Source organism: Onychostoma macrolepis, chromosome 13, assembly GCF_012432095.1.
Source record: "Onychostoma macrolepis isolate SWU-2019 chromosome 13, ASM1243209v1, whole genome shotgun sequence".
NCBI classification, from domain to species: Eukaryota; Metazoa; Chordata; class Actinopteri; order Cypriniformes; family Cyprinidae; genus Onychostoma; species Onychostoma macrolepis.
Window position 1 is genome coordinate 19,402,033 of NC_081167.1, and position 22,691 is coordinate 19,424,723.

Consider the following 22,691-nt stretch of genomic DNA (forward strand, 5'->3'; position numbering starts at 1 on the left):
CAATGTTTTAATCGAACAAACTTCTAAAAGCACAGTCTTCAGTTTTCCTAACTAACAAATAAGGCACATATCGGAATGCCGTTTCATGGACGCAGAGCAACAGATTTAATCTCGTCCCACATTCTTGCACATTCTCTCATCAACACTTTCTGTTGCTCGGTCCACTCCAATATGATGACAAATATTTTACAGACATTACAAACATAAGTGTTAAATCAGTACATTCAATAAATCTATTAATGGTACTGGAAATCCTAGGAGTGAATAGGCATTTATTAATGACTAACAATTAGAGAGGTGTATTCTACAAAAGCTATCTTGGCAAGAATTAAACACGTATTAATATTAAATAAGAATACATTGCACAAATGATAAATCTTGAATCATTTAAAAAAAACATGCACATGCAAACTTCAGTCCCACACACTTGTTTGAAAAATAGTCTTAGATTTTTTTTCCATTTTTACATACGAAGAAAAATATTTCGACATCATTCCTGGACTTGGCAGTAACTGGAGACGGCTAACCAGAGCTCACAGTTTCATACAGTATGGGCCTGATTCACAAACACATTTCGACCATGTAAAAGGTTTGTACGTGCAATTCAGTGTTGTGGTCAATGACTGGAGTTAGTCACGTTTTTTTGCCACTGTTTTGCGTCTATAAAACACCTCAGTAAAAAGGCCCAACGACTTACAGTGTGTGAGTCAGTCTCTGTTATGTGAAAAACAGCTGTTTGTGATGTTAAAACGAGTGTTATAGGTTTCCTATAAATGCAAATCAAAACATTCATGCTGTATAGCAAGACACGCAAAGATTCTAAACAACGTTGAAGCACACGTATGCTCGTAACAGGTAAGGTTACTATATACCGATAACATCTAGAATAACAACACAAATAAAATGGCTTGTAAGGGCATTATAATTATGTACCAACTTTTGAATAATATTCTATGTAGTCATCAATATTTTCTTCATAGAGTAGCTTCTGTTGCATATTTTATACAAAAAAAGAATTGAATTGTTAAAAAAAAGAACAAAATCCTTCCATAAATATTTCTGTAGGATATAACCAAAGATTACTGTAAAACATCAAAGGAAGAAAAAAAAAAACTCCCAGCTCTTTTGCATCTCAGCATTTTGCCCTTTTTCACATACAAAGTTTTAATATTGCATCATAACATTTCGAAATAGCTAACTTGATAATGATGGTAATCGAATATATACACAAAACACATACTAGTATCTTTGTAAGGGAAAACAACAAAATCTTGTCTGGATATCAAATTGCTCCAAAATCTTCATTATCTATATTGTTTCCAAAATACACATACCTTTAATAGAAAATAAGTTTATACTGAAAGTGAGCTATAAAAGTCAAGTATATGTATTTCAAGACAAAAAACACATGCGCAAAAAGCACTTTGTATAGTTTTAAATGCACGTACACTGTCAATACCACAAGCTCTGTCTTTCATTCAATATAGCAGAAATCAGGGGAAGCTCATTTACGTAAATATGCCTTCAATCACTTTAGTCACGTATATAGTGCAATGCAACTATTTTGCAATAATAAAGCACATTTAATAACGAGGCCTCAATCTAGTGGTGCATTGGGTCATCTGTTAAAGTGTACAGACCTGACAATAAATTGAATTGATCCCAAAGATGCAAGGAAATCGTTTTGTGTAGACTACCAGCTATGGGTGATCAGCAATGATTATGATGAATCCGCAGTAATCGTTTATTTCACTGCTTATTTTCATTACGCCATTCATTACGGTGTTTATCAAAAAGCAGAGTTACTCATTCCAGCCTAAATGAGGCCTGAAGTAAACCTTGGCGTGTAAGAATGTACGCACAGCGAAGCCATTAGCAACACCAGAAAAACACAGTTACCAAGAAATAAAGGGTCTCAGAAACAATGATGACGTCCAAAGAACAAAGCAGCGACTCGCAGAAACAGCCTTGTTTTTTTTATTTAACACTGCTCTAATGATTGACACCCTGGCAGTTTATGCTCCTTGAATTTCTCATCAGAAACTCAAACCCATTTTTTCAACTAAAGTAAAATTAGCTGGTTTACATTTTCAGATATCTAATCGGCTCCTTTAATTCCTCAGCATCATGCATTACATTCCTTGGCAAAAATCCTGACTTTTCATAACCCAACTGTGTTAAGGCACTAGACGTTCCCTTCAGACAAGATTCTTATCTTCATCTGAGTTTATCCCAATGAATGAAACATAACTAATACTCAACAGAAAATACGTGGACTCCAACAATTATACACACTGTATTTACCATGTAAATGCGTTTAACTTCATATGTACATCTAGGATTAACAACGCAATGATGACACAATTCTCACAATATCCATCTACGACTTCCCACTGGAACATGTAAAGCTACATTTATTGTTCACAATAAATCCTGGGCCACACTCAAATATGATCAATTAGTACTTTGTGTGAGCCATAACAAGAGGTAAAGGCACATAGATGAGATCCTGTACACACTTACTTCCATCCAAATATTAACACCCTCCCATCATAATGCTCTCAATCAAACGTCTCTCTCCAAATGTCTTCTGATCAATCAAATGTACCCAAAGTGTTTTCTCGTTACTCTTCAGCATTACTTACTTTGTCCTTCTTTTCCCTTTACAACCATATATTTGTCCACTCAAATAGAAAATGCTTCCCAAAATCACAGTTTAAACAGGGTGTAATTCATCAGGTACGTTTGTAGCCAATGCATAAACATACACATGTGGGGTTAGGCAATAAAAACGTTAAAAAATTAAGGATTTCATTCTGAGATATGATCAGAATGATTGTGTAAACAGCGGAGAATTTCTTTTAAGAAACATATTTTAGTGCAAGGGTCAAATTCAACATTAAAAAAAAAAAAATCATCTTTATGCATCCATGGTTCCATTAAACATTCCTAGAACCTTTCCATTGCACCAAAGGTTGTTTATGGTTCTTTAGCTCATAAAAAATGGTTCTTTTAAAAACTGTTCTTCTTCAATGGCATTGCTGTGGGGGGAAAACCCTTTTGTAACCTTTATTTTCAAGAGTGGAGGATGTGAATGACTCATTTTGAATTTAAAAATAAATGTGTTGCATAATATTGAAATGAATTAACGACTTTTTCTAGAGCGGTGTTTATATAAGACAGATGCACACTATTTCATCTGAGATGTGTCATTCAAACACACTCTTTATCCTGAGGCAAATATCTCAGCGAAGAGCAGGCGTTATGATTTTAAATGTTAGCTCATGGACTGAAAAGCTCACATTTTGACCCCTGTACCAAAACACTTCAGCTTTACATGGGTTTCTAAGACGTGTGAAGCAGTTCTCTGGCAACAATTGACAACATACGTAATCACATTTCAAAGGACGGTGACGGTCAGCTAGCCATGGCTTTGTTTTGATCATCCACACACTTCATTTGACTGCGCAACAATGTAAGGAACTGATGACTCTGCATTAGCTGCAATGGTTTTGCATAGTTGCCAACAACTCGATTCAAATGCCTCCAGGGCTGCATTTAACCAACTTGACAAAAACATCTCGCATTTGGCAATTCATACACGTATGTGAAAGATTCAAACTACCTGACGCGCTAATCCGAAGCATTAGAAAGTTCTATTCTACAGTAGTTTCTAATGGCAAGAGGTGGGGTTAGACAATACCTGTCCAGATATAAACACAGATGAAATTATCCCAGTTTAGTTAATTCAATTGCACTACGAAACGATACATAAACATAAATAAATACGTGACACAAAAGCTAGGGATGGAAAGTCCATTGTCCCTCTGTTAATTCACAGTTAATATGATGTGCTATTGACCCAAGAACTCTGCAAAGGCACACTGGGCCCTTGTTTGAGCAAACTAACGCGACACCTTTAGTGCTCGGCACATCCTCATAGTTCACTTGGCAGGGAGAATGAAGGGAGAGTCTGTAAACACACAATCAGGGGACGCAATGGTGAGGTAATCCACTGCGTCCCGTACGGATAGAAATACTGTCCCAAACATATTCAATTGTCCATTATACACAATAAATGCGTCGCATGCTGCTGATACACAAAGCCGTTACTAGCGTTAGAGATATTTACATGAATATTTTGGCACTTTTCACTTTTTCTTGGAGCGCTTGGTAGGCGAAGCGATGGGAAAGGGTGGAGACGACCTCGGGATCCTCCTTATTGCACGCGGCGGCAGTAGTAGCCCAGGACTTTGCACTTCTCGCACAGATGCTGCGGGTGTTCCTTGCTCTGGTCGGAAACGTCCAGGCCATCGGGTTTCTCTAAAGGACGCTGAGAGGAGCAGAACATGTGAATCACACTTTGAGTGCATGTGTACTTCTGTCCGCAACATCAGTCAGGTTGAAACTGGAGATTTCTTTTTGCGTTTGGCTAGACTCTTTGGAGATATGGTTTTGGAGACGAAGTATCAGGATCGCGTAGGTCCAAGTCTCAAACCACAATGGACCAACCGCAGGGGTGTGTCAGAAATTTGTTTAGGACGGCTATCAAGAGCCAAGTCATCCTTGTTGTGTTTACAGTCGCTGCCAGAAGTACATGTTTTGTTATTAAAACTTCATTTCATTTTTTCCCCTCGGTAATTTTGCAGAGATTAATATACAAGAGGATTCCAAGGACGTTTAGGTGCCTACAGGATTCCATCGCTCAAGACGACAACCAGGGAGGGAAGACTCTATAGCGAATCTTTGTCTTGGACGCGACGCAAAAGACACTGAGAACGTGCACGAGCCAAATCTTTTTGGCTGTTGATCACAAATAATACTTTTGCAATTGTTTGTTTTCCCACCCATTGCTTTTGGAAGATCGTTTTACAATCTTGTTATTCTTTCCTGTACGTCTCAGTTGCGCTCTGTGAATTACGGAAAACCAGGTTACGACGGGCCATAGGGAGGAGACAGCACTGTAACCCGAGGGAGTGTTTGCTTCTGAGCCAAAGGCTTTTGTGAATGATAATGAGAGGAAATGTCTAATACCTCTGTGAATTAATAATTTGGCAACTGCAGCCTGATGCTCTTAATAAGCAGAACGAATTCCTGCCAAAACCAAAAAACCCAGGAAGCATGGGAGGACTTTATATAATACCTCTGCTCCATGTCTGCTCTCATACTGTAAAGATGTCAGCCGTGTTCCCTGTGCATGTCGTTAAATATGAGAATGATAAAAGCAGGGATCTCCGGACGCCTGCTTCTCGAGCACATTCTGGCTATTTTATGCAGCAGTGTGGCATTGGCACTACTCAGATACTTTCACTTAATCGTCTATCGGGAGCGGCTGGAGATATAAAATACTTTACGGCATACAATCTGGAGTATTGAGCGATTTCCATACTGCACGATTTGGAAGAATGATTTCCATTATGAGAGAACAATAAAAACAGAAATTTTATATGTTTGCTTGAGTTACAGGGAACGAAGGCCAGCTGCAAACCCTTAAAGGTTTTTTGATATATATTGCAGTGCGCTGCACATCTCACACGCTTACTGCAGGAAACATGTTAAGTAGGTGAGACTGAAAAGCTAAAGAATTTGCTTGTCAGAAGGGAATTAGCCATAATACTCTGTCCAGTGGAAGAGTTGGCCTTCTCAACAGCTGGTTCCTTCGGTACGACGGCTGCTAATGCATGTGGATGCAAAACTACTTGTAGTGAAGGTAATCGCAGTGAATGCTTCCCTCCTGAGAGCTATTCACATGCTTACCGTGTAGTGCTTCTTTAAAAACAAGGTTAACCAGCAAGTCTATAGATGTCATCTAAGAATAATAACATGAATGCTTTAACTCTTGCCGTATTGTGTATACTACAAAATAATAACCTAAAAATACGTTTCGTGTGGAAATATCCAAACAAATAGATTTTATTCAACATTATTTAACATCAATCCAAATACAGCTTTTTTAGATAACATTTGTAGGTTGCCACTTTTTACAGTGTAGATGAGTTCAGTGTTCATTGACTTCCTGAAAAATGACCCCTTCTTGAGTTCAAGGAGTATTTGGGTAAGACGGATGCCTTGAGTTTGTGTCTCAGGTTTCAAGGGTACCTGCTGGGCCCCATCTATAAGAACTTCTTGGAAGATTCCACCGTATGTGCTTGCTCAGTTAACTGATAGATTAGAAAAACTTGCATGTAGTATTTTAGCAATACAGTGTCAGATTATATGAGCTGTTAAAAGATGGATACTGTACCTGTTTATGAGGATAAACATTGATATGGCATTTGATGCATTCCTGTCCCATGTTGGCCCAGGAGTTCCCACTCATCCACTTCCTCTTGCACTTAGGGCACTTGTATTCGCCAAAGCACCTCTTCTTGCCTTGGTATGGAGTCAGTCCTTCACCTTTGGGTCTTGCCTGAGAGAACATGTCAGAGACGGAGTCTGATTAGCTCAGAAAATCATCAATCTTCCGATCAGCTGAAACAGTTCTGTCTTACTGCAGCTCGGAAGCAATTTGAAGCTTCTGTGGATTGTGGAAAATTTGTATAAATTTGCGACTGACCAAATTTTATGCAAATAAGTAAAGCATTGCACACAATCTTTGATGTTATTGAGAACAAGACAATATTCTGTTGTTTCTCTTAAAACATTTGGAATGGTAATAGCTGGCGATCATCATGCAGTTTTGATAATAAACAGCTTTGACATTTTTATTCAATTCTGATAAGCCGATAATTATTTTCAATAATACGGCTTATATTATATTCCTCAACTTTTTTGTTTAAATGAATTAAAAATAAATGGAAATTTGAATATTCATTTTGAGACCTTTTGCCTACAATAATCATGAATCATAATTATCAAATATACAAGAAAAGAAAAGAAATCCTGTAGAAAACTTAGTGAGCAAGGGAAATTACTAATTACTAAAATTTACAGGATTGGCTTTTTTTTCCTTTACAGCAGAAAATTTTCTCACAAGGATTATATTATGGGAGTAGTTTCAACAAAGTGAGTCAATGCTGACATCAATATCTAGGCCTCTATAACAGCAAAAAGAAAAGACTAAGTTTTTCCCTTGAGCATCACAAACATCATTTTGGTCAAAGTTTGTCCAAACCAAACACACTTAAAATGCTTAACTTGAGTCTGTCAAACCCTGTCACAACTGATTCTATGCTGCGCTCCGATTCTGTGAAAACACACACAAAAAAAAACATCTAAACAAAATGTTGATACTTACAGAGAGCTGCTAACTTGAAATGTGACACTGTTTTTTTTTGTTTTGTTTTTTCATCCTAAACTGAACAAGATGCTATGTGTGGTATGGCAGACTTTTGCTGCAGAGTTCAAACTCCAAACCACTACACAAATTTGAAAACTCTGTATATGGGGAATTCTAATGATTTTAATTATGTAAGTGACTTCAAACCTCAACAGATAATTGCGGTGTGGTCTCAGTATGCTTTCTGGTCACAGAGTGTACATTATTACATACCCTCTGCTTCCTTTTTGACTCAGCTCTCCTAAAAGAGAACAGAAAAGTGGCCAGTAGTGCATTATGAGCACATACTGCATGAGTATCTATGAATTTTACCAAATTGCTGTGACACTAAACAGGATTTAGGATGTGAATCCATGCATCCAACCGTGTGTAATCTTGCATAGCAAATCACTGGCTACTGGAGTGTTTATTCCACACTGTTAAGGGGATAGGGAGGCCTTTACTGGTGAGAGGATTAGGAAATGAAGTTCCAGGTCCCATATGAGCAAAAAAGAAGTGATATCATTTATTAGCATCTGCTTCCATCCACCCAGAGCCAACTGGCCAACTGACACACTGCATGCAAAAGGCTCTCCTCCCCAACCTTAAACACCATGAGTCAACCACTGTCAACAAAACTGTCGACAACAGCTGGAAAGCATGACGGTTGTGGCTGTTGTTTTGGCGATACTTTCAAACTTCACAGAAAGTCTGACGCAAGGCCATCCCTGTGATGGTGCCAGTCCCTGTGCTATCGTAATGCTGGTGGTCTGGTGTGGGTGAGGTCCTAAATAATCAGCGATATCTAGTGTCAGAACCACTGCTTTCCATCACTGGTTTCCTTCAAACATTTAGTAATTAACTCAGCATGGAGTTTGATTTTGGTGTCAAGGACTGCCCCATGGTCTGAAACTCAGGTGTGTGCCAGATGCCCAGTTTTTGAGAATAGTATTAGTTCATGAATGGATAGAGTTAAAGTTTCATATCATAGAAGAGTGATATTATTACAATTTAAAATAACTATTTTTATTCATAATATAATTTAGTACCAAAACTGCAGATCATGTGACACTAAAGACTGGAGTAAGGGCTGCTGAAAATTCAGCTTTCCCAACACAGGAATAAATTACATTTTAAAATATCTTCAAATAGAAAAGTTTTTTTTTTTTTAATTATTATTATTATTACAATAATATTTCACAATATCCCTGTGTTTACTGTATGTTTGATCAAACAAATCCATCCTTGGTGAGCATAAGAGAATTCTTTCAGCAAAATTTAAAAAAATCTTTTGACCAGTGGTGTATATACAGTATATATAGGGTTGTACAAACCTCAGTCACCTTGCATGCTAAACTGTACCACAAAGCAAACAGTGGGCAGATCTCCTCGAATCGCAACTGGACAAGACCGGACAGGCACTCGTAAGTTATGGAATCTCTACGAGAGAGATTTGATCAGCAGTTTTGAAGGATTCACAACTCTGTGAAAAAGGCTCTATATATCCAGCACTGCAGAGGTCTCTGGGTAAGTGCCAGAGGACACACATGATATTCTGTTTACAGCAGTCTGACCTATTTTGGTTGTGTTTTTTTAATAGATTTTAGACCAATAGAGCTACACTGGAAGTGTGAAGGAAACCTGGCAAATTTGACATTTAGACATTCTGTAGCTAATAGAGAGGAACTAAGCTTTCTACAGCAGGAATGGAAAGGGGATAAAAGCCGAACAAATAAACAATGTATTGTTAAATATGAGTTTAAATACATTTTTTTCTTTAAATAAATTACAGAAAATAAACTATTTGTTGCTCATTTGAAACACATTAGTCTTGGACTAACCACCGGATCAAAAATCCACAAACCCAAGAACCCAAAATTTATTATCCTATTGTTTTAGCTCTGAGAATATTCCTCCCACAAAATAAGCAATTGCTCAAAACAAAACACTCATTATTTTCCAATTGCAACAATCTCAGAGGAAATAAGGCAATGGAGAGTACGCTCTACTTACAGTCACCACCAGGGAAATGACAAACTAATGGCGTTGTCAGAAACGCCACAGTCTAAACACATCCTGACCGAAGCCTGTGTGTTGCAGATTTGTGTTTACACAGTTCTACACAGTTCTACCCAGTGCATTGCTCTAGAAGTAATGTGACCATTTTAACCCAACCCGAGCTTAATGGACACAGCAGGTTTGTGTAAATCAATCTGGCTGTTTGTCCAATGAAAACAGCTTAAAGACAGGAAAGGGAATCGATAAGAGCAACACTGAATGAATAGCTGATGTTTGATATGTCTCTCCCATCCTGCCGCAAGTCAATGTTTACTTCAGAAGCAATATGCATTAGCTTTAAGAGGGTTTTTGAAGAAAGGGTCCTCACTATCCAACTGTTTGAGGGAGTTCTAAAGTTATTTTTTGGAGCAAAAATAGACGAAAACAGCCATTTGCCATAAATGCATACACACAAAATATTTACTGCCTGTCAACACTCAGTAAGGTGAATCTTGTTCCAAAGACCCCCACGTTGTTAATCCTAGCGGCCTTAAATGACAGCGGGGTCACACTCTAAGGACTAAGCAGAACATTTCTGAGCTTTCTGAATGCTTATGACATCGAAGTATCCAGTGACTGTAAACACTTATGGAGAAGAGAGATCAGATCGAGCGTCTCCTCTCACCATCCCTCCAGCTGTGTTCCCTATGGAGACTGAAAGAGGGGGGGCTATTCTGGCTGTCCTCGCAGCAGAGCCAACCTCCCCGCAACAGGACAAATACCGCAGCACGGCAGTCATCGCTCACAGCTGGAGACGTTCCTCCAATCAGGCCCTACAGAACTGAAGGGGGAAGGAAATCAGAAGCAGATGGGTTCCACACTGGTATAACATGAGAAACTCTAAAAGTCTCTTTTCAGATCAGCCCTCTGTTTTCAATTAAGACTATATAGATTAACAAAAGGGTGCCAGAGGAGAAAAGTGAGAGATAGGGATTCAGTGTTTGGAGAGAGATAAGACTTAAAGGAGCGGGAAATGTTATGAAGGGTCTGGTCAGGGTGAGTTCGAAAAAGAGCCCACTTTTTAAAGCAAGTGAATACAAACAAACCTGCACCTCCGCTTGCTTTCTACAGTATAGTGCAATAAATCAATCAATAAAAAGGTAAATAAATGGTTCAAATGAATAAAAGAATCAAACAAATAAGTTACATATAATGTATTTCAGTTGTCTTTTAAAAATTCAAATGTACTTAAAAGTAATAAAAAATCTAAAAGTCACCTGATGACATCTTTCAAAACCATTAATAAAACCGTTGTCTAATGGCAGCAAAGGCAAAATAGTTTAACAGAATATGGAGGTGTTACAGGGTCTTGCCATCTATTCGAGAGAAACGGCAGATCTACAGAAGCCACTAATTTAATAATAATTTACCACATTTAGCTGTTATTTGTCTGTGCGCAAAATGGAGGAATTCTTGGAAGGGTGACTATGCAGTTTAAGAGAATTCTTGGAGGTAATTGAAAAAAACCACTTCTTTGGCCCAGGCTGCTGAAGTTTGGTTTTGCAAGGAAATGCATGTCAACTCTTGGGGCAGAGAATCAACAGGAGACTTCAAAAATCCAAACACTTTTTTTTTGGTCTTAGCTTTTTTTTTTTTTTTTTTGCCTTCACAAATGCAGTACAAAAAAAAAAAAAAAGTTGTGCATAATGTTTGGCTAATCATGAAACCTGCATAGCTGGCCATCCACAAACATTTAAATTCATGCTTCTTGGAAATATCACCCAAAATCTGTCTGATTTAACTCAATAAACACTGATAATTGCTGAACAGAATATTTTCCTATATACATGTACACAAACACATGTAGAGTGGCCGCAAAATATTTGGACCATTTGGACACTTAAGCCACACTTAAAACTGAAGTCTTTGCATTAGTCAACAAAATATTAAATTACATTTATTTTAAATATTTTAAAAGAAATTAAACTTTAATTAGAAATCATTGCATTATTAGTATTTTTTTTATTTGATTTTATTAGTATTTTTTTTATTTTAAGTGTGACTTGTGTCCAAATACTTTAATAGGTGTCATCCCAATGCTTAGTACATGTAAACAGACATGAATGTACCAACGCGTGTTACAGAGCTCTGAGTCATTAGCATCACAATGTGAGAACGGATCAAGTGGAGCTCTGTCTGGCCTGGATGAGGAGATTCAGCCAAGGCCAAGACAGAGTCTGCAGATGGCCTTTCCCAGAGTCCCACACACAAGAATGATAGTGTCGAGCTCATCAGCTGCGTCTGTGTGCGATTTCCGGAGTGCTCCGTGAACGGCCGGACTTGAGCAAGCATTCCAGTCAGGTGCACGCTGGTGTTATTTATTAATCCCCACTAGGGCGGCTAAATGAGGCTAGTGTTTTCTTGGGTCTCTCCGTATCCTTTTCTTGTGGGTGCAGCTGTCTCTTTTTACGCCCGAAAGGCAAGGACAGCATCGCAGAGACTGACAAGAGGGAACAGGTGTGCTGTTAAATGATAAATCTCTCAGCTCACAATGCCTCAGTGTTAGGAAAAACAATCCAATCATGCACAGTCTCTGACAGAATTTAGGGAGAAATCAGAAAGCAAGAAAAGTTGATGTTGACATGTTATAGCTTTAGTTGCTGACCTGGGGTCAGCCTTGACGTTTTTTATTGATGATTGGCGTTGGAGAGTCTAAAGTAGCTGATACTGGATCTGTGTTCATAAAGAGAAAGGGAAGGAAGCCGCTAATCACAAAGAACTAGTCATTAACACCTCCACACTATAATAGTGTCACCGGTAACAGTTTGCAATATGGTTAAAAATGAGTTTGTGTATTAGGTGTCAACTAACAATGAACAATATTTTAACCTCATTTATTAACTTTAATATTATTTAATAAATTTTTAGCATTTGTAACAAGTTTTGTATTACATAAAAAATGAATTAACAATGAATAATAGTATTGTAAATAAATAAATAAATCTAGATGTAATAAACGCTGTGAAATTTTTTTAAATCTTTTTTGGTTCATGATATACGTTAAAGTTGGCGTGAAATGAAAATTAAATGTTCTAAACACATGATCTTACTTTAATTCATTTCTTGACCTCGTATTTTTTTTTTAAATGCCATAACTCGCTATGATCTTCCATTGAAATGACAGTCTGCTAAAAACCTGACCCTTTCTTACAATCAACTACAAGCTCACATTTAAATCTGCCTCCGTCTGGTCAATGCATTGAACCAATTCCCCACCCTGCATATTCTCTTTTTTGATCATCCGTTTCACTCAGATATACATCACAATACAGAAGAAAAGATTTTGTAAAGCACTACAGCGATACTGAAATTCAAAAATGTTTTGCAAAACAACTAGACGCTAATGCTACTCTCTTAAGCAAATATCCCTGGACCTTACATATTCCTTGAAACAAATATTTTGAGTTGTGAAACCAACACATGTCCAGTGGTCACTAATAATCAGTTTGAAAATTCAGTGCAGATCTTGGCCCTTTCACTCTTTTCTAGGTTATTACAAAGCTAAGTAATGTTTTCCAAGTATTTCAGATAGCGCTGGACTGCTTCCTGGTTTTTTGGCGTAGGCCCCTGGAGTTTGGCTGCTCCCTCTGCCAGCATCTGGAATCCATCAGTATAAACAATGGAGGCCCCGGTGCTGGAGCCTCTCACCCGGCTCCCATGGGACTGCACTCCGCACAGCACAGGAACACCAGTCCCACCAGATACAACGTGCTCAATTACCCCACATCGAAGTTGAGGGGAAGAAAACTCAACTTTCTACTAATCTGTGTTTGGTTTGGCCGGGACACAGAAGAGATTGATTCGCTGATAGATGCCCAAACACACACAGATCAAACTTAGCCATTCCTGAGGGGTACACTCTCTGTTTACTCTGATAATTAGCTGCAAATCTTTTGATTGAGATTCCTATTGTTCAGTCCATTGTAAATGAGTTGCACACTATGCACTATGCACACAAATACGACAATTCCTCTGCCAAACGTTCAGTGATGGGAATCGCAGCACTCGCTGTCCCTTGACCTCCATTTTCTAGAACTGAAACATATGTTATAGATTACACTAAACAACAGACATTTGGCCAAAGTGAACAGCAATCTAACACTTGCTCTAAAATATATGGGTTTACAGAATCCTTTTGGGCAGGGGCGTCAAACATATGGCCTGCAGTCCGAATATACAGCCTGTGGAGAAGTCTAATCTAATTTCAAAAATAAAATTACGATGAAAACATTCCCAACATTTATTATATCTGTATGATAGATTCATTATACCCTGCTTTTTACAGCAGGATGGATTAATTTGTGTTACAGCAACAGAAACATTCTTTTAAACAAATTGCGGCATTCAGTCTACGTCACTTACTTTTCACTCAAAACTGGATCTGTAAGTGACAGAGCAGGGATTTTCTGAGATGATTCTCAATCATCACTAAATAATTATAAGATATACTATATACATGCTCTATTTGTGGTTGCAGTTTAATTAACATTCCTTAATTATGAATGTTTATGTACAGTATACATTATCTAAAGGTCTCCGGTCAAATTCCACATTAAGCCAATACTGATTAATTAATCCTGGATGTGTGAGTATGAATTATGCAAGCACCCTTTATGGGTTCACCAAGGTTTATCAAATAAAAAATATCAGCTTGCATAAAGTGATGCCGAGTCCAATTTGGCCCGTGACCTAAAATGAGCTTGACACCCCTGCGTTAGTGGTATAAAGTATGGTCCACTCACTTGCTTGAACATGTTGAGATTGCTGGCAGTGGGAGTTGGCATTTCATAGATTCCAGACTAATATAGCTAGACCAAACCCATATATACTGACTAGTGTGAAAGAAACAGAGGATGCAGAGGTAGGCAGCTCTCATATTTGGCCTCTAAATACTAAGCTAAGTGTAAGAGAGTGCCTTTATTCTAAATCGAGCTGCAGAACATAAAGCTATTTATTCATACAGATGTATTTATAAACTCCAGCAAGTTAAGTACCACAGGGGTTAGGCCAGTGAAAGATGTACAGATCTGGCCGGACATAAATTACATATGATTATGTACAAAAATGATATATAGCTATATAGGAGTTTTTGGTTACACAAAGACAGGCATTGCTTGGGCCCTGAATTTGTCCACTAGCAGCTGCTCCTTTACAGCAATGACTGCTGAGATAAGCATTCTTATCTTCTACAGTGCTAAATATAAAAGCTAGCCATACACAATCACTGCATTAAAACATTTTACACTGGTGAATAAAAAAAAATTACAGTGTTTGATTACTTTCTAAATGTCTTGTTTATATTGTGTGAACTCTATTTTTTAGCAATTTGTTGTTTAATAAAGCATTTAATAAGCCATGAGAGGACATGCATTACAGTGATTTTATCTCAGCTAAAGGGTGTTAACGTCTTCCCTAAAAATTCCTTTAACTGCGATAAAAATCAATGTAACAACACAACTTCATGTGGCTTATTACTTTTATAAACAGATATAAGACAGGACACCAGTATTAAGTTATATCAAATACAAAAATACTCAAATAATACAGTCCTTAACTGTCAGCTGCTTATGGTTGCCAAGCACCATAACAACTCTGCGTATTAATATAGATGGCATGACATTGAATGTAGCTCATCCAGTCAGAATTTATCCGTCTTATAATTCACATATATAAATATGGCTTAAATATTCATTACAAATAAGCTGTTTTGGTACAATGATTCATTAAGTAGGTGTTTTACCAGACATCCAAAGGTCATTGTGGATCAGTCAGCCTCTGGTTATGACACCCTCCCAAGTAAGTTAATAGACTATCCAGGGTCTCTGAAAAGGCTTCATGGGGCAACATCCAAAGCAAAGGCTGTACTTGTGCAACATTTCCAAATAGCTTTCCAGAAAGTAACGATAGTATAAACTTCTCCAAAATCTCAAAACAAAGGATTTTATAGCAAAAACAGCAAAGAGCTCAATACTGCAGCCTCCACTGGAGGCTGAATAACATAACACTCAATAAATCATTTCTTGGGATCCAGCATTCTTCTTATTTATAGGCAATAAAGTTGCATTCAGTCACACAAATAAATGAACTAGTTATTAACATACCACAGTGTTTGCTATGTTCATCTCTTCTCCAGTTTCAGAAAGAAAACACAGAGGATTTCCAAGAGGCTTGACCTGCCAAAATCGCACATAGATGACTTGAAGCGATATGTAATATAGCAACACATTAATAATGACAATAATGGGTCAAAAAGCACAATTGAAGGGACATGATACAGGAAATGTGCGCACTACCCCACAACATTCCTCACATAGACACTTTATTCAAGGTGAGAATGTAGCATTGACTGTCCTGTGTCAAGCTCAAGGAGGTCTATAATCTATCCGTTAGCATTCCCATTCTTCTCAATGGCAGATTTTCGGCTGGTGCAGGGAAGTAGTCAACATGAGTAGCTACCGAATAAATAAATATAAATAAATAAAAGTCTTCAAAACTTTCAAAAAGTTTTGCTGCAACTAGTACAACACTGATTTTACTGAAATAATTACAAAGTTGCTTGCAAATAAAAATATTTAATCCGAATACACTGCTACTTCTGAATTACAATCAATTGAGTATTAGAAAGCAACAGTTATGGCATCTGCTTTGTTAACTGAGCCATGCTGATCAAGCTAAAGTGAATGTTTAACAACTATAAAGGAGGATTATTAGAAGGAGCTAACATAGTCTACTGGCAAAGCTGAAGGCACGAACATATCCACAAACTGGTGTTAGGCAATCATCTCAGCACTCAGTTGAAACTGGTGACAGGCAAATAGCTGGCAAAGCACTGATATTTTTCAAGAGGGCTTATCAAACACAAGCGTTAGCCATCATGTGGGTAAACACTCTAAGTGGGCCTGTACTGTAGATCAAAACCTGAATCCAGGACCCAAGAGAGCCTAATCTTGAAATAACACTGCATTTCCCATTTAAATTTAGTCAGAACAAATGTGGGCTTTAATGAAGGCCTTTTCTCTGCGCACTGTCAGGCAAGACGGCTCGCTGTGCCTGTTAGACAGGCAAGTTTGGCATTCCTCCTCTAATTAGGAGTTCATCACACACAGTCACAGCAGTGTCGGTGAGGCCACTAACCTCTGCTGCTTTCAAACTAGGATGGTGTGTTAATTCAGACATGATTTATACTTATAAAACAGCAGTGGACAAATAAGCTTGTATTTACAGTAGGACTACCGTACAAAAGTTTGGAGTCGCTACGATTTTTTACATTTTATTAAAAGAAGCCTCTCATGCTCATACCAAGGCTTCATTTATTTGATCAAAAATACAGTAAAAACTTGCTTTGCTATCACTTTTGATCGGTTTAATGCATTCCTTGTTGAATAAAAGTATAAACCTATAGTGAAAAATAAATACACTAAAAAATATTTGAAATACATTTATTATGTGATAAGTAGTACTATAAATACAATTACATATTTATGTACTTAATAAAAATACCCTGCAATTGTACTTTTGGTATACTAAACTGGTATACTAAATCTGCTAAATTGGAACAATTAATGTTGCACTTTAATTGTACAAAAGTATTGCTGAAGTCCAACTAAAGATATACTGAAGTATATTTGATTGTGCTAAAGTGGAACTACTGCAAGTATACTTCAGGTACACTTTAAATATTTAAATATCATGTATTTAAATAGTATTCAAAGATCATACAATCCTCATCAATAGTGACATTAAAGCATTTTTTATGCTTAATATTAAGAAATGTGCATTGTGCACAAGTAGTACTCCAAATAAAGTTGAATTATTATTTTTATATCAGTAAGTGTTGAGCGATATGTCAGTAAATATGCTAATAGATTTGAACTATACTTAGTATGAAATGAATGTATTTTAAATATATTCCTTTTTTTACTAGGGAAATTTCTTTAAAAAAAACAAAAAACAACTGTGGATCTTTTCAAAGAATCATCATATTTACAAGGAATCATCAATATAACCGTAAAGCATTTTGCTCTTTTATCTTTTTTGCATCTAATCTGCTGTGAAAATATTTGCATTGTTTTTCCTAAGATTAATAATCCAATTAATGAACACAAAAACAGTCTAGGCCAAAACCATATTTCTGCAATTTCTTGGAACCTGGATAAGATGTAAATAACACAATTCATCTAGAAGACATGAATGTTGGCTGCACCTACAACTGCATAATTTCTCACATATTGCTGCTTCAAACCGACCTGCTATCGGTAATCGAGAAGAGATCAAGAGAGATGTAAACAGACTGTTCTGAGAGGGCCTGCACACTAAGAGCTGTTTAGTCTCTTCTCAAGGATCATGAGCTTCATTCCAGGTCATTTCTTTCTAGTTTTACAGGAAAAGACATCACAGAGACACGTGTTGTTGGCTGCGTGCTGCAACTGCTGATCTAGAGTTATAAATGATGCGTTTCGTTATCGCAGAGGCTTGTCAGTCAAGAGAGTAATCAAATTATGAGTGACATTTTATGAACCAGAGGTTATGGGAACAGCTCTTGCTGTCAAGGATTCTTTTGTTTGATGTTGTAGAGTAGAAAAAAAGACATCTCAACAAAACTTTGCAGTACTTCTCTTGCCAAGATATTGAGAAGAAATACTGTCCACACAAAACTAAGGCGGTTTGCGTTGGTCCATCAGATGAAATGGTGTTGGCCACCCCACCAGACAACTGATGAAATATCTGAAATCAGTTTTGCAATAAGGATGTTAATGATGCTATACTGTCTCTGAAAACAGTGTCCTGGCAGAATACATTTCAAAAACATCATTCTCAAGCTGAAATCGAATGGCTGTAATACAGGTACAGTAAGTCCTCCATCCCCTAAAACAAACCACAGCATGTTTACTTATCTTAGCAAATTAATATGAATCATATCTGAAATCGCTTTTCCTGGATTACCCTTTAATATCTCTCAAAACATTATTTTAACTATGTTATTTATAAAACTGAATCTGGGCTAACAGGTTCAAATTGGTGTTGTACTTGAAAAGAGTACGGGTGGGAGTTTTATTTATGAATGAGCACATTGTGTTCTTCGGTTTCTCAGGAGAAGGTTTTCTCTTGGCCCGATGTGTAGATAAATGTTTTCTGTGTATTCGGTTTCACTGGAAAAATGCAAGGGGTTCGCATTAACACTAGCTGGCATTGGCAAAATATCTCACGCGGACAATGCGGACGTTTCTATTAATCTGTTCTGATTGGGTTCAAAATCTTCTCTCTCTAGGCACACGTACATTCATCATCTTAACGCAACGTGCGGTCCTTGAAAACGGATGACACATGAGATGGGAATTGTGGACTGTATATCGGATGGTGGCATAGCAACAGTTTTATACAAACTAAATCTGTTGCTACAGACTATGACACGAGACCCTCAACAGCCCAATTGCTGATAGTGATCGCATCTTAAAAATGTCCCCATGTTATTTCTCAAAATGTTGACATGCAAAAGATCCTTGTATCTGCAACGGTCAAAAACCCAATTCCCAAGGATCTCTGTGCCAGCCCAGCTAACCCTAACGACTTGTACAGCTGCAAAATGGGATTAAGTTACCGAAGCAATGAATGACATGAGCAGGTTGATTGGCTTGTGTGTAAAAAGATCGAGGTAATGTATCTAAATTTTTCCATCTGATTTCAGAGCACATGGTTGACATAGCGAAGAGGACATATTGCACCAGTGTTTTTTTGTAAGAGAGACACGTTTTTCTCTTCAGCTGAAACACACGTTTTTTTTTGAGCACTTTGGATGTGGCTGTGCACATGTAAGCTGTTTTACAGTGTGGTTTGTCGCTGTATCATCATGCTATCTGTTTATCTGACTACGCTATGATAGCGGCGAGGGATTTATTGTGTAGTAAATAGCCATGTAAACGCATGTCGTTCCTTGGATGAGCTGCTCTCAGCCATGTCCAGAGGAGAAGACTGTCTGTTATGTCTCCAGCCATGGAGATAAGCTCTATCTGTTTACATTTCAGCCTGTTTCACTGTCTTCTCTCAGATAGCCTCGCCAGTTTCTCTCTCCCACACACACACACACACACAAGCACTAAAACTACATATACTATCTCTGGAAAGATGTAAAGTGGGCCCAAAAAGTACAGTATTTGGACAACTAAAAATGTATTACTTGTATCGCATTAAATATTAAACCAAATGTCATATCCAAACAAACGACTCTACAGAACAACCTTATAGATAAGTTCACAGGTGTCCTAGCAGAGCAACCATAGATATAGTTAATCACATTTACTATGGGCATCTACCACTAACACTGGACGAGCAGAAAGCATTTAAATACTTTTTGACTTAATTTCGAATCTATTGAAAAATGTGCCTTTCTTTTAAATAAATGCCATTTGGTTTGATATTTTGAAATTTATACATGACTAAGTGTCCAAATACCTTTTTGGGGACCGCTCCAGGACCAGGAACCACACAGATTCAGTGTGTCAGAGAAGGACTGGAGCAGAATGGAAGGAAGATCACAGGTCAGACTGTAAAAACATTCCCATACTGCCCTTCCCCCTCAGTCATTCTCTCCCTCACACCCCCACTACTTCCCTGAGCCCTTCCAGCCGCCACAGTGACTCAACACAGGCCTTCCAGCTCGCTACAAGAGCCTCTTTTGTATGTCTTTGTGCCGGGCTCAAGAACCAGTACACCACAGTATGGGTTTAACATTCTTACAACATCAAAAAGTAAATTTTTGCATATAAACAAAAATAACAGCCAGACATATTGTTTTACCACATATCTGGAAATAAAAGTTCAGTTTCAGTGTTTATAATGTGGCAAGAAATGGTCAGACGCTTGAGTGACCAACAAATATGATACCATCATCATCATAATCATCATCATCATCAAAAAACCTGGAACTAGATTTGCTGATCCAAAGGTAGCTGTGCTTGCCATGCTGAAAAATAATATTATTAATGGTTCTGTGTAAATTAAATGCATGCAACATCATCCTGTCAGACGAGAAAAGAAAACCAATCTGATTTCAAAAGGCACACATTACAATAACATCATCACTGTCATCATTATGCTTACTAATGCCAAATATTTTAATGTAAGTCAATGGGATATTTTAAAACATTAATTTAAATAAATTAATTAATGTTTACAACCCTCAAAAGAGGCAGAACATCTATTTTGTTTACAGAAATAAATAGTCTGTAAATTTATTATTACCTCTAAAAATGTTTTGATGTAAAGAAGAAAGAGGAAGTAGTAATATTAATAAAGTGGTGGTCTTGCAACCACTGCAATAAAAAAATAAAAATAAAAAAAACAGTTTGAAGTGATGATTATTTGGCTCTAGAAACAGCTACCTGGCTTGAACCTCTCTCCTCAGTGATTTGTCAGCCTGCAGAATGATATCCTGTCATGCTATAGACTTCCTCCAAAAAACAATACTGACTGTCTTCCCTGGTCCTCCATAATAACAGACTCTATTGCTAATAGAAGATAAGTCCAACAGGAGATTGCCTGTTCTGTGATTAAAAAAGAAAAAAGATCTGTGGTCCCCGCTTGTGCTGTAGTCAGCATCCCACTGGGTGAACAATACGAGCTGACTTCCTGACCCCTACGTCTGGGGATCCTAAAGACAAACAATGGGACCCTTAATTAACATCAGCCATTCCCAGCACTAGGCCCTTCCTGACGGTCCCGATTCAGACCTGAACACAAAGCTTGCTGTGTTATTCCTCTCACACCATCTTACTGTGCTTGTGTGCCCTCAGTAAGAACGCTGCCACTCAGTCCTTAGTAATATTCATTTTGAATAGAAGACTCTCTACATCAGCCCTTTCACATCCTGAGGTCAAAATATGAGCGATGGCATTCAGTTTGGAATCTAGTGACTCGGGTGAGAGGGATGGATCTGTCAGGGTTATCTGTTTATATGATACCAGATGAGCTCATGGTTGTACATTATCTGTTCTTCTAAGCTGGGCAGGATGTGTTTCCATGTTAGATAAGGACAAACAAATGGTCATTCCGCTAAAGTTATTAGGTTGGTACAATGTAATCAAAGGAACTTGTAGGTCGTACATAGTCTTATATCAACAAACAACCTCTTGGTAACAATACCAATGACCTTGTGCAGGTTTATGGTGGCTTTGTCTATGGTTTAAAAGTTAGTGGCACACAAGAGCGACTTTGAACAATAATAATTTAGAAGGTGACTTCCTGTGACTAACCACTGGAGAAATCATAAGTGCTTACATCACGTTAAAGGTATAGTTCACCCAAAAATAAATTTGTTTCTTCTGTGGTAAACAAAAGAAGATATTTTGAAGAATGTTTGTAACTAATTATTTTTTACTTTTATTTTTATTTGAACTTTTATTGTATATACAAAAATCACCGAGACATTTCTCAAAATCTCTTCTTTTGTGTTCCATAGAATAACAGTTTTGGATCGACATGAGTAAATAAAGACATCATTTTTATTTTTGGGTGAACTATGCCTTTAGGAAATCAGTCTGGTCTCAGTAAGAAAAAGCCCAGCGAACAAAACACAACCCAGATGAAGTCAAACTTGCAGAAAATCTCCTAATCATAATCAAAAGCCCACAAATCAAATTTTATCATGTCATTTTTTACAAGCAGATTGTATAATATTAGTGTTGACATCCACTTCTTATATTTGTTTTCTTTCATTAACTTTTGTTCTCACAAGACCAGACATGACCACAACCTCTCACTGAGAAATGATTGAAATCTTTATGAAGGATTCTGGACAAATAAAAGTTAATGAAAAGATAATTACGACGGATTTATTGAATAATTATTCTCAATACTCTGGTCCACATCAGTGAAGGGTTGAACGTCTTAGTCTCTTTATCCAAGCAATATACTCTGTCTGCACAAAGCAGGAATCTCTGTCATTATTTTGAGGGTCTTTTTTAAAGACTGAGAATGCCACTGTGCCCTTTAATTTGTCCTCATTAATCTCTTTGAGTAAAGCATGCTTTAACAAAAAAAACCAAAAAAAAAACAGAACTCAGAAGCAGAACACAAGTCACATTTGCGGTATTCTCATTTCTAAATATGACAACAGATCACAACACTCACTTGAAGAAATGTTATAATTATCCTCCTCTGATTGTTGACATAGAGGTCTCATGCAAAGGGACATTCACAGGCCAGAAAGACAGAAAGTGGGAGGCGCATTTGCTGTTGTATCAGCAAAAGTCAGAGGAAGAGTGCTATTCTCTGTGTAGAGAACACAAAGCAGCTGGCAGGAAACCAGCTTTTCATATTCTTTTAACTTTGATTTCCGTTTTGAGGAAGTGTGTTAAGTGTGCTCTCCCTAGTGCTGGCC

The 22,691-nt window shown here is 37.5% G+C and overlaps 1 protein-coding gene across 2 annotated transcripts in view; it reads right to left on the bottom strand.

The window, feature by feature from the left end:
- zcchc24 (zinc finger, CCHC domain containing 24) overlaps window positions 1-22,691 on the bottom strand; it is a 35,261-nt gene continuing 12,570 nt past the window's right edge. Inside the window, exons 3-4 of one of the 2 annotated variants that reach the window (XM_058795856.1) lie at window positions 6,245-6,409; window positions 1-4,333 (exon numbers count right to left, since the gene is read on the bottom strand). In XM_058795856.1, coding sequence (XP_058651839.1) covers window positions 4,220-4,333; window positions 6,245-6,409 — 279 coding nt within the window. In that variant the 3' untranslated portion in view covers window positions 1-4,219. The other variant, XM_058795857.1, reaches the window with a different exon arrangement.